This window comes from Anser brachyrhynchus (genome assembly GCF_964034855.1).
Source record: "Anser brachyrhynchus genome assembly, chromosome: 5".
Lineage (NCBI taxonomy): Eukaryota > Metazoa > Chordata > Aves > Anseriformes > Anatidae > Anser > Anser brachyrhynchus.
Window position 1 is genome coordinate 29,220,745 of NC_137699.1, and position 12,487 is coordinate 29,233,231.

The window sequence follows — 12,487 nt, forward strand, 5'->3', positions numbered from 1 at the left end:
CTGGCTTGAGGGCACGCCAGAGTCCAGACAGGGAAGCAGCGGAGCCAAAAGTCTCCTGCCATTCCCTGGGCCCTGTGGGTGAAAAGAGAAATAAGGGCTGTGCCACGGGATGGGCCGTGGAGCGGTATCCCTGATCCCCCGTCCCAGGCTCTTTCCACACAGCATGCTTGCTGCACCCCTCACGGGCTGATGTCTCCAGGTGAATTGAATACTTGCTCTTTGGTGGGTTCAAGAAGGCTGTGGCAATCGACTTGTCTGTCTACAGAGTTAGAAAACAGACCTGACATTGTTCTGGTGTAGGGATGCCATCGTGAGAAAGAAGGAACAACAAAAAGCAGTCAGGTTTGTTCTTTGGACTCAACAGAGACGGTGACAATAACAAACATTGCTCTAGAGAAAGACCAGGGCACCACTCCTTTAGATGTGATTATTATACCTTAACTGGTCAAGCTTATTATTGTTTTTCAAGCTATTCCTAACCTTTTTGTTTAATATAATAAACACAGTTCATTCATGTATTTACACCAAATCTATAGTAGTTTTTATACCACCATCATAAAGTTATTGTGAAGTTGCTTTGTAAATGGATTTTCCTCTTATATGGCTCTTAAGGACATAGATCACTGTATTGCAGTCTTACAAACTGCCCCGTGTTCTCTTCTCCAATTAATCCAGAACGACTGTGGCCCCTCTTTGGCAAAAGACAGCAATGCTGACCTAGAATTCTCAGGCCTGTGTTTTTCCTGCCTACATTTCTGCAGAGCTAAGGGACACTTGGTGGCTTGGACACTTCTCCAGTGCTAAGCTACTTCTGCCTTTACAAGGAGACATCCCTGTCTGGTGAGGTAGCCTGCTGCACTACCTGCAGCCACAGGGAGGGAAATGTTCTTGTCCAAGGACTCTGGAACAAATCTCTGTCCTTACAAAGCCATTCGCTGTATCTTCATTGCCCACGAAGAGCAGATGGGGCCAGTTTAGCGTGAAGGACTTTGTTATGACAGAGGACTCTATAGCTCGCTGGACTGCGGTGGTCTGACCTGCTGTGAGCCTGAAGGCTTCAGAGCAATATGTTGGGAAAGCACTTTGAACCATGTGTCTGCACGTGGAGCAGGAGTCAAGTGCATGTCCTGGAGCAAGAGTCTTCTGAATTTATCTGGCACCAGTGTTGTTTTGCGACCTTCCTGGGCCTGCGGCAGGAGATCTGCCTAGCAGCTAGGGCAGGAGGTGGACCCTTGCTGTGCTTTGTCCCCATCTCCTCTTCTGCAGATGGAGAGAAGGCTGGGAAATGCCCCTGGTAGGTCTTGGTATGACTGCTTCTCCTAGACTAGAAGAAACTGTTTCACCATATGTGGCTAGCTTGAGGTAATCAGAAATCTTTAAGCAGTGCTTTATTAGTCCAAAGTGACAGGCTGACCAAACTGCAGAGCTGTAACTGTGCAGTCTGTGTTTTTCCTGTCCCAGTGGGAATGGAAAATGAGGTTGAGCTGGTACAAGTGCCGTGTTTGAGCTGGTACAAGTACCATGCTGACATATTCCTCTCTAGGCTTTGTGCCTGCATGTGTGGGTGCCTGGAAGGAAAGGCTATGTGTATGCTGAGCCCACCTTTCCCAGGAGGCTTTGGACCTTTTGTATACATGGAGCAGAGCTGATCTGTGCAGGCAGCATGTGTGGGATTTCCAGGTGCCCGATAATTTGTCGGGGTCTTCTGAATATCTGGAAATCTTCAACCAACCTCCAGTCCCTTCTAAATGCCCCTGGACAAAAGCGTGCTGAAATCAGACACCTGATGGCTCTGCATAGTGCACAGGAAAAATGACAGGCTTTGTTAACAGGGAAGCTGCTCCTGACTTTTAAGTGTGCTGGCTGAGTACACTCCTGTCTCCTCTTTTGGTGTAGGAACTGGAACGCCTGAACCAGGTTCTGGAAGCGGAGAAGCACCGGTTTGAAGAGGTGGTACGGGAGCTGCGGCTGGAGCAGGAGCAGATCAAGAGGTAAGGGAGCAAACTGGGCAGGGCAGGAAAAGGACACCGGCTCCCTCAGTAGCAGTGCTAGAGTGGCTGTGAATCAGAACAATGGGTAAAAGCCACCAATTTTGTCTGTGTACAAAGGAGGTAAATGCAATGTTGACCACAACAGGGATGGCTGAGATCTGTGTACTTGCACTTGCTATCAGTTGTGTGACCGATAGGTTACAGCTTAATTTCATTTGTTGCTCAGGCCTCCAGCAACCTCATTTCCAAGGAGCTGGGACGTGAGCAATCCTCAGGTTAGTTGGGGCAGTATGGCAACTGGCAGGTGCTGGAGGATTTCAGCACCTGATACAACTCATTGTATTCTCACCAGCCATGTGGGCTCCAGACATCTCAGTCCGGTTTTTCATGCTCAGCTGGATGACACAGGGTGGAGGTTGAAGTTGTCTCACTAAGAATAATTTTGTCTTTCTGAGACTTACACTATGCAAAGCAGCAGTAACAAATGTGTTTAGAAAAGGAAGGATCCAAGTGTTGAAAAGGCGCTTTTTGCAATTGCTCTCTTATTTTTTTTTTTTCCCACCCCCTCCCTAAATAGCATCTAAGAAAAGCTGGTAAGGTTTTCCAAACTATTTTTCTTTTCATAGATCTGCACCTGCTGACATGACTGCCCAGTCTGGGCTCTGCCAGTTGTACCCATGGTCCTGTCCTCACTAGAGAAGCACGCTAGTGGCTGGTTTTGGTTTAACCATCAGGAGGCACAGCCAGGTTCCTGGATGCCTATAGTGTGTTCAAGGTGTGATGCTTTCAGGTCAGGCACACTCCTGTCTGAAATTCCTGACCCATACTGCCCATACCAGCCACCAGTAGCAGGTCCTGCGTTAGAAGTCCACAGCCTGCACAGTCCAAGTGTGTGGGGCTAGTGTTCCCCTGCAATAGCTGTCACAATTTCTGCTTCTTTAGGGAGCTAGAGCTCACGGCCCGCTCCCTTAAAGGAGTGGAGGAAGAAAAGAAAGAGTTGCGAAGCCTGACAGAGTCCTTACAGAAAACCCTAGAGGTGAGTGACTGCTTCTGCCCTCTGAATGACAGCGTTATGGGAACAGTCCTCGAGAACTGACCGGGACTGACGGCAATGCTGTCCAGGGAATGAATCTAACATCTGTTAGTGTCAGAGTTAAGCCCTGTGCAGATGAACCGATTCATTCAGTAGATGATATGAGGGACAAAATCCTCTTCAGAAATGACTAGAAGTGACGAGGAGCCCAGCAGAGCCAAACCTTTCTCAGCAGTGCCAGATGAAGTGATGCAGGGCAATAACCATAATATGTAGCTTGGGAAGCTCGGATTGAACACGGGGAGAGATTTTTTACCAAACAGGCAATGGGAGAGGTTGAGGGATCTCCATCCTGGAAGTTTTTTGAGACTCATCTATACAAAGCCACAGCTGATCAAATCTTGCTGTGTTGACAGGCCTGCTCTGAACAGGAGGCTGGACTAGAGCCTCCCAGAGCCCTTCTGGCCAACAAGGCTATAACCTTCTGTGGGAGCTTCCTGATTTTTGAACAGCAGCTCCTTAAGCCCTGACTTAGAGCAGCAGTGAGGCATTCCTCATTCACAGACTGGAGCATGGTTCCCAGGTAATCATATATCGTACAGCAATTTAGGAAATGGAGTGCTGATATATAAAACCCTTTATTTACTTGGTATTGCTCTGGTGGACAGGTGAAAAGTGGCTTTTCTAAATTCACATAGTTTTTGTGAAGTTTCCACACAGCTAGCCTGCTGAAGCCTCGATGTCATCCTTAATGTTCTTGTTAGATCCTCAAAGTTGGTCCAAAATCTGATGCTCTTCCTGAAGTCTTCTCCTTGACCACAGTTATGGGTAGGAAAATAGATCTGGAAAGCTAGGGAAGGAGCATTTCTACTCCAGGTGCCTCCAGGTTCTCTCCCACTTGCATAGCAAAGGCTACAGTGAAAACAGATTTAAGGGAAAAAAACAGATTTTGTTACTCTGGTTTTAATCTGAATGAGGAATGTGAATGTAAGTGTGGAAGAACTCAGTAAGGTGCCAGGCAGGAAAAGGAGCAGAAATATTAGACTTGATTGATGCTCATAGTTTCTGTCCTTCTTCAAGGAGCTTTCCCTGGAAAAGCAGCAAATGCTGGAGATGATGGAAGAAAACGAAAGCCAGTTCCCACCTCCAACCAGCCCTAGCAAGGAGCAAAGCCCCAGCTGGGGACTGCACTGCAGCCTGCGGCAGATTGAAGAGAAGATGCAACAGCTTCTGGAGGAGAAACTCCTGGCAGAGAAGAGGTGAAGTGGGGTCGGGGGCTCTTGCAGCGGTGACAGGGAGGTGGAATAAGATGCCTTCCAGTAGGAAAGGTGTTGTGGGAAAAGAGGTAGTTTTTCTTCATGGCAGATAGGAGGCAATTAGAAAGAGTATGGCTAAATATTTCCAGGCTTAAAACTAGGATCACTTCAAAACTCTTCCCGTATTTACCCTGAGACCTGCAGACAGGTGAGAGCCTTTATAATTTCAACTTTTGGCTGCTGTACAGAGAAGAGGACGCTTCTGCCTTGGTCAGGATTTGTGATGCCAAATGACGTGGCTATCTGCTGACTTACTTTGTAGCTGCCAGCATAAAACAAGGCTGGAAGCCCTTCTGGTTCCCACGTCAGGAGTTCAGGTTGTGAGCACTTCAGAGAAGATGGGCAGAGTGAGGCAGGGCCGCTGAACTCCTTGCTGCTACTTGGGCCTGCACCTTTCACATCAGGCTTGTGAATCTGGTCAGTGTTCACACGCTTGTCCATTGTATTGTCCTTGTATTTGGTGCTCGTGGGGGGGGTTGAGGACGTCCCCTTCAAGAACTGACTACCTGGCTTTCTTCAGCCAGGCCTGTTATTGAAGCAAAAGTCAGACAATGCTCCTTTAGTGCCTCTTTGCTCAGGGTAGCCAGGTAGTTAAACGCGCCCCACCGTGGCATCGAGCCCCTCCCTTTCTGTGAGTCGTGCAGGGGTGGGGATGGTGATCTTCTTTTGCTGTGCCATGCACCAGGATGAAGGAGAACGAGGAGAGGTCCCGAGCTCTGGAGGAGGAGCGGGAGTTTTACTCTTCCCAGTCACAGGCGCTGCAGAACTCGCTCTCAGAGCTGACCGCAGAGAAGCAGCAGGCAGAGAGGGACCTCAAGGTACCACCCGTGTCTGTCACGTATCCGGGTCTCGCACTTGCTTTTCAGATCATCCCCCTTCTCATCTTTTCCCTGCACCTCCAAGATGCTCTTACCCTTTAGCATTCCTCTTGGCCAAACTAAAGCTAAGATGACCTAAGCTGTATGAGTTATTCTCGTTTGCTAAACTACTACCCATATGATCCTTTATTTCTAATTTTTATTGTATTTTCTTTCTGAAACTAAGACCTATCCACCCCATTTTGGGAATTGACTACCTTTATCACAAGTTTATCTCAGATGAAAAGGTGGCCTCCTGTTCTTGCTCAGCTTCAACTACTTGCATAGGTATGAATTCATGTGTTGAAATACCATCTCTGATTCCATATGGTTCATACAATGAGAGTGCAGATGTGAAAAGAAAATTCAGAGTAAGGGAGAATTCCTAAAATAATCTGGACTTCAAATTCAGATTGTCTGAAGACAAAAGGAACAAATTTTTTGTTGTCTTATGTTATTTCTATTGGTTTTACTTATTTTTATTTTTTTTTTTTTCATCTGCTTTGTGTCCCTTGCAAGCCTCGTGAGTTACAGGGGGAGATATACAAGCTGTTTTCAGGAGTACTTATTCTCTTCATCTTCCTCAGGCTGAGGTGAAGGTGCGCATGGACCTGGAGAAGAGACTGAGGGAAGCTGAGGAAGCGTTGCAGCGCTTGGAGCAAGGTTTAAATTCTCTGGATCGCAACAAGGAGAAAGAGGAGAAGATGAAAGCAGATGTCAGTCATTTGAGAAGTAAGTCAGTCATCCATCTTCTGTACTGATGAGCAAGCTCCCAGAGAGGAAATATTTCTACCCATCTTTTCAGACCTCAAAAAGAGGTTCCCAAATTAGCAAGGCTGCACCAGGTGCTCTCTCGGCTCTTTGTACCTCAACCACACCTCCCTTTGGAGGAGTCAAAATGCACTATGCAGACACTTGGTGCTTCACCCTCAAAGGAGTGCAAAATTATTCCAGCCTTCCCTGAGTGGTGGAAGAGAAACCTAGTGGTAGAGAGAGGAGTAAATGCTTTCCAAAAGGTCAAACAGGGAAGTTGTGGCAGAGCTGGAAAGACTGACTAGGTCTGAGTTTCTGGGAGTCCTCTGGTTCCCCCAATCTCTTTTCTCAGCCCTCCTTCCTGGAACATCAGCAGCGTAAGGAGCACCGTGGCTGCTGTAGCAATGTGCTGGTAGGTCACCAAGCAGGTGAGGTTTGGATCCTGAGTCAGAGCTGAATCACTGCATCAGCCCAGCGTTGCTGTGCTGAGACAACTGCAACCCACGGGTAAGGTGTAAGCCTTAGGTTCCCTGCGGCCTATCCCTGTCTGTTTGCTTTTTGTAAGATGGGGTGCTGGCCTAGAATCTGGCTTGAGCCAGGTTTGGGAATTGATATCAACAGCTTATTCTGGGAGAAGTCTTCCTTGTTTTCCATCCTCAAGTATAGTGCAGGGGGAAGCCATTCTAGAGATGCTGTATCTATACAGTTAAGGCTTCATTGAAGTGAAACGTGGATGTATTGGGCCAAGAGAGAAAAAATCAAAAAGTCTTGTGGCATTCTGAGCACTATATGTATATATAAAACATTATTCAGTAGTTTCTCCATCAGATTCCTAAACTGAGGCAAAGGACTTGATTTTGAACTTTGTGCTAGCAGCTAGGAGCCATGGCAAGAATACAGAGCTAAAATGGCTGTGTTGAGCTCAGCTTTCAATCAGAGCTGAGCTACTTGCACAGGGCAACAGAGAGTAACCTCTGGCACTGAATGTCTCCTGACACGTTTCTAATCTTAAGTTTGGAAGCTCTTTTCTTTAAAAGAGCAATGTTTTCTTTAGTACCAGTCCCAGCACAGATTGTTCAGTCCTTGCAGGTGATTGCTGCAGCTCTCTGCTGCCCTTTGACAGCAGAGCTGGGGAGCATTAGTATTTGAGGCCTTCGAACAGCAAGGGGACCAGCCATACAGGCAGGGATCTAGGAGGGCAGCCGGAGAACAATGGCAGAGAATGATTAGACCATGGTAAGGCCCTAGGAAATGAACCTGGGCAGGAAAAAAGAAATAAAACACGAAATGAACCTGGGCGGGAAAAGCAACTGCTAGGGACAGAAAAGCATTGTCTGAGTTTGGTGGACGTGGGGCTTTGCACAGAGCCTGTAATGTGTGCATGTGTTAGTATTTGCTATGCTATTAAGAAATCCCTGGCCATGCATGGCACACCTGGGTGTGCATGACAGTGTTTCTAATTCCTCTATTTCCCCAGCTAGGCTTGTCTGGCTTTAAAATTTCTTCAAGGAAAATGCAATCAGTGAGGCTTCAGAGCTCTCTGTTTTGACAGAGTTGAGAAGTTTTATCCTAATATCAAGGAGAGTAAACTGCCTTTCAGCAATTAAATCATTAACAGCTGTGGGAAGGATTAAGGGCGAATGGATGGTTGCCATTCTTTCTCTAATTTGAGTTATGACACTGGAGGTTTCTGTTCAGAACTTGGTGATGTTCTGGAGCTTCATAGATTTTTGTCTGTGAAGATCTGGGGAAGCGTTGATCATCATCACTCGGCTCAGCCTGTCAGCGAGCTCAGTCCCTCTTGACTGGTTCTTTGCTTGCAGTGCCTTTCACTGCTCACAGTGGTGTCCTCTCCTCAGAGTTCTTTGAAGAGTGCATCCGCAACGCCGAGCTGGAGGCCAAGATGCCTGTGATCATGAAGAACTCAGTGTACATCCACAAGGCTGCCACTCGCCGCATAAAGAGCTGCCGCCTTCACCGCCGGAGAACCAGCGCTTCGTGGAATGACTGTAGGTATCGGGCAACTTCTTCCTCCGTGTCCTGCAGGAGCAGATACGTGCAGAAAGATCTGCAAATGTGGTTCATATTACATACTCCTTAGCAGTAGCATGGAGCTACGGGCAGAGAGACTTGGAGCTTCTCTATCCAGGGAGCAGGAAGTGAGTCTGTGTACTAGCTCCCTGTCTCTTCGTGTATGTGAAAAGCTGCTGGGATGCTCCCAGGCTCCTGTAAAAACATATGCTCAAAGCTGACTTCATTTGTGATTAAGCATTCAGATGGAGTTAATTTGGAAGGGATGCCTGCACAATATCTAGTCCAGTCCAGTGCTCAAAGTGGCTGCCTTTGAGGTTAGGTCAGGTTCTACACAGAACCCTAAACCTGTAAAGAAGTAAAGTAAAGCACCCGTAAAGAAGAAAAATGTGTTTTTGTGTCCCTCAGCATTTTCCTCCTCTAAAAGCAGGAAGGTGAAGCTATTAGTGCAATGGTTAGCTCATACTTTGCCAGGCTCTCTCTGTCATGATGATCGCGTAGCTTGCGTGCTCTGTTGAAACTTGGGTTTGTGTCCCTGGCTGAGCGTGCTGACCTTTCTGTGCTGCTCTTGTTTCAGTGAAGCAGTCCCAGTCCTTCATCTTCTCGCATGCAGAAGCTGAAAACATTGAGGAGCTGAAGGAGGCAGCCAAAAGACTGAGCCGGCACCAGCACTTCCGTGAGACTCTCTACCAAATCATGAGGTCACAAAAAGATTCAGCTTCAGGGGATGAAAAGTGACTCTTGCTGGGAGGGGACTTCTGATCTCAACTTGCCATTCAGCTCTGCAAAAGCTAAGCCGTCAGGCACTAGGGTCAGAAGGGAGATATGTCCTTTGGTGAGGAAGGTGAGGGGAAGTTGTGTGTAGGCAATTCCTTCAGTTAGTGGCTTTGCTTTACTTTGGATGCTCCCCGTAGCCTGGCAGACCTTCCTTGCTGAACACTGCTGATCACATCTCTTTGCTTCAGCTGCTTACGTTAAGCCACATTTTGCCAAGATACCACGGCCAGTGTGACAGTGGCCACCGACCTTAGCTTAGGAAGTGCCTCTTCTTTTCTTTCCTGCCTAGTCTGCCTGCCCGACACGAGTGCTTCTGAGAAACCTGTTGTTAGCCCGTGGTCCAGCTGGAGCAGCCACCCGAGTCGGGCAGAGCTTGCCCCGTTTTGCCTGATCTCTGCTAGGAACTGGCTCGCTGAGCACCCCTGCTCATCAGCACTTCCATGGGGCATGCTTCATGGCACACTTCCTGAAGACTGCAGCAGCCCCAGCCTCCCAGGCACAGGCAGTAATATCAAGCACGGGGCAATCTCCTGATGCAGCAACATTTCAAGCAAGCGGTAGCAGCGCAAGGTGAAGGCAACCTGGGGATGCTGTGGATTTGGCTCCAAGAAGAATCACGTGCAAAGTAGATCTTATAGGTAACACGGCAGCATTGCTGCAAGCTGGAGGGAGGGTAATGCTGTGCTGGCTGTGGTTACAACATCCTGGGGCCACCTTTGCACTTCTTGCACTGGAACAGCTGGCTGTGTTGCTGCTGGGAGGAGGAGCACAGCTGTGTACGGAAGGTGCTATCCACAGGCAAGTTCAATGTGTAGGAGTCTTTGACTCAGCTCTGGTGGCTTCCTCATCACCTCTGGAAAACAAGCTTCGGGACAGGTGGATGAGGACTGTCCAGCAATGAAACCTGCTACCACTTTGCAACTTAAACGCTGTCAGCAGCAGGATGTCAGGGCAGTGCAGCTGTGGGGAAAGCCACCTCTGTGTGGGCTGCAGTGAATGGTCTGTACCCAGGGCTTTGTACTGCTCTCTACCAGTTCTCTTAGTTGCAGCCTGGGCTATCTTGGTTCAGCCTGGGCCTCCAGCAAGTCAAGGTTGGAATGGGAGAGGCCCTGCAGGCAGCTTGTTCAGAGGTGGGCTTCTGGTTGGCCTCTGTGCGTTCCCAAGTGCTCACCACGAGGTTATTACAGGGGAGGATTTGGCCTGCAGGTGGTTATCTTCTGTGTTACAGAAGAGGGATGGCTTTGCTGTGCAAACTTTACGGCCTCTCCCACTACTCCTTTTTGCAAGTAGTTGGCTAGTAATTATCTGTGCTATAGTATCAGCACTGCTTAGTGCTTACAGAGCCTGTGACAAGCACACTCAGTCACGCTTATCCCTGTGACGTAAATCAGGAAACAAAGTCATAAAAGATACAAAGGTGATGAATCTAGCAGTAGAGGGGCTTGGGAATCTTACGTGCAGGTTTACTGGGGTTCTCAGGGCTGTAACGCTCACCAGTTCCCCTGGGTATTACACGTGCCCTCTGTGCCAAGTGACACTGGGCCGGCTGCTAGCCTGCCCTGTGTGGGCTGTGACACAGGCCAATCCCAGGCTGTGCTTCTGGCCACCAAATTCATTCCCTACCAATCCAGAGCTCTTTTTCCCCTTTGCACAGCCCTAATATCATCTCTGGCTATTTTCCAGTTACAAGTTCTTTGTTGTGTGGTGCAGGAAGGTACAGGTAAAAGTACAGCCAAAGAATGCGTCTGCAACCCAGGCAGTTAGGAAAATCACCCAGTGGCTTGTGAATGCAACACCTTTGGTCTATTACCATCAAATGCCACAATATCAGAATTTACACAATTATTGTACTCAGGAGGTGGCCACATCGGGTCTTCCTTTACCCTGCATATTGACAGCAATAAATAAATAAAAGTTATGCGGATGCTAGAGTGAATTCCTACGTGTTCTTGACACACCATTACTGAAATGACGTTAAATTGCCTCTGCAGGAGTTGAGACAAATCGCCGTGACACACATTTACTGCCAGGGTACTTGCTGTGCTTCACTGCGTTGCTGTACATGCTGAACATCACCTCCAAAAGGACTGTACGTAAAATGCTTTCGTCCTTGCCACCCGCTTCCACCTTATTTACTATGCTGAGCCTCTGCACTTTAAAATGTGTATAGCATTAAAGGCAGGATGTATCAAACCTAAAGCAGCAATCTGTTTGCTTACCCAAAGCCGGCGGGCTGGGTGCCCATTAGCACCAAGCCGTGCCCTCAGCCCCCTGTGGCGATGTGCTTGCCACCTCGCTGCAGGCAGTGGCCCTGCAGAGGAGCCCGCCAGCCCCCACCCTGTGAGCTCCCTGGCAGTCATCCCCTCTGGGAACTTCTCTTCCCTCTGGTGACTTTCCCAGCTCACCCCTTCGGATACGCATTAAAAAAAATGGTTTAATGTGCAGACACCACCAAACATGAAGCCTGATGGTTCTCTTCTGTCATCTCACCTCCTTTTTTTTTTCCACAGCATGAAGGGCAGCTCCTGCTAAGGCCACAGTAAGGGTTAATTTTGTCCTCCACACAAGCTGCAGGACACCTCCAGGCTGTTTCTCTCTGGTGTAGAAGCGGTTCCCACTTCACAGGCAGGGGTTTGGCAGATCCCTTGGCTCTCACTCCCCCAGGCCTTTGCTATCGCACAGAAGTAAATGACAGAAAGGAAGGCAGCGCCAGCCCCACTGCTGCCTGCGTTTGCTGCTTCTAAAGCAGAGAAAGTGGACAAGAAATGGAAACTGCCCTTGGGGTCAGAAGTCAGTAACAAAGGATGAATGGTGTGCTATGCGTGACTGCACATGGCACACAGGGGACGAAGGCTGGTAGCAATTTCCAGCTCCAGAGCGTGGCTCTTACCTCAAGAGGGTGGGCAGGCTTTCCGCTCAGGACATTAGCGTGGCGTTAATGCAGCTCTTTGGAGATAAGATGATAGTTTTTCACAAAAAACAGTCTGTTTCAACTGCTTTCTCATGCAGTTGTTTCCTGTGGCTACTGGAGGGACAGAAGATGGCTGGAGCTGTGCCTGGGCTCTTGTCAGTCACAGGAGAGCAGCCATGTGGGTTCGAGGAGGCCTGTCCCTCACGGTGACAGTTCTCTGAGCAGCCACGGTGTCTTTCTGCCCGCTGGGATAACATCTCTTCTTCTATATTAAGTAACTCATTTACTTCTTACTGTAGGCTTAACTCTAAAGCCGGAACGAGGAAAGATCCAACTGAGGATTCAGCCAGGTCCGTGAGTCCTTTCTGCTCCTTTTTGCACCAGCACCAGTGTAGGACGTGCTGCGGTGCTGGGAATGACACCTCCTTCAGCGTTGTCAGGTCTGGCACTTCAGAGGAAGAAAAATGACAAAGGCCATTTTGTGAGGGTAGCAAAGGCACCTTTTGCTAACTTAGAGGTGTTGCAATAAATAGCACGGCAGGGTCATGTGTTCTTCTTTTGCTGTATTATGAAAAGTGCAGGCTTTGCATTGCTTAAAATAATAAGTAAACTCTGCTTACCCTTGAGTTCCTCTTGGTTGTGTCCTGCTTCAAACCTCTCCATGGAAAAGTACCTACAAGCAGAGGGATGGGTCATTTCCTAGGACTGCCGCTCCTGTCGGTTTCTCCACTGTTGGTGCTGTGGGCAGGGGAGCTCCCACTTCCTCCGTACATCAGCGCCTGCCTGCAGGAGATGCCAGCCCCTGGCATGAGGGATAC

General features: G+C 48.5%; 1 protein-coding gene and 1 long non-coding RNA gene across 3 annotated transcripts in view; one reads left to right on the plus strand and one right to left on the minus strand.

The window, feature by feature from the left end:
• Positions 1 to 11,326, plus strand: part of PLEKHD1 (pleckstrin homology and coiled-coil domain containing D1) — a 32,885-nt gene extending 21,559 nt beyond the window's left edge. Inside the window, exons 7-14 of one of the 2 annotated variants that reach the window (XR_013952200.1) lie at positions 1,897 to 1,991; positions 2,934 to 3,027; positions 4,105 to 4,283; positions 5,026 to 5,158; positions 5,785 to 5,929; positions 7,810 to 7,959; positions 8,559 to 10,847; positions 11,269 to 11,326. Coding sequence is in view for 1 of the 2 variants with exons in the window: in XM_080595405.1 (XP_080451531.1) it covers positions 1,897 to 1,991; positions 2,934 to 3,027; positions 4,105 to 4,283; positions 5,026 to 5,158; positions 5,785 to 5,929; positions 7,810 to 7,959; positions 8,559 to 8,719 (957 nt within the window). In the remaining variant the exon portion in view is untranslated. Of the gene's footprint in view, positions 1 to 1,896; positions 1,992 to 2,933; positions 3,028 to 4,104; positions 4,284 to 5,025; positions 5,159 to 5,784; positions 5,930 to 7,809; positions 7,960 to 8,558; positions 10,928 to 11,268 lie in introns of those variants that run through there. The other variant, XM_080595405.1, reaches the window with a different exon arrangement.
• LOC308196443 lies at positions 9,263 to 12,429 on the minus strand. The gene is made up of 2 exons (XR_013952208.1): positions 12,290 to 12,429; positions 9,263 to 12,117 (listed from the first exon to the last, which is right to left on the minus strand). It is a non-coding gene; the product is annotated as an uncharacterized lncRNA (long non-coding RNA).
• Positions 12,430 to 12,487: the final 58 nt, after the last annotated feature.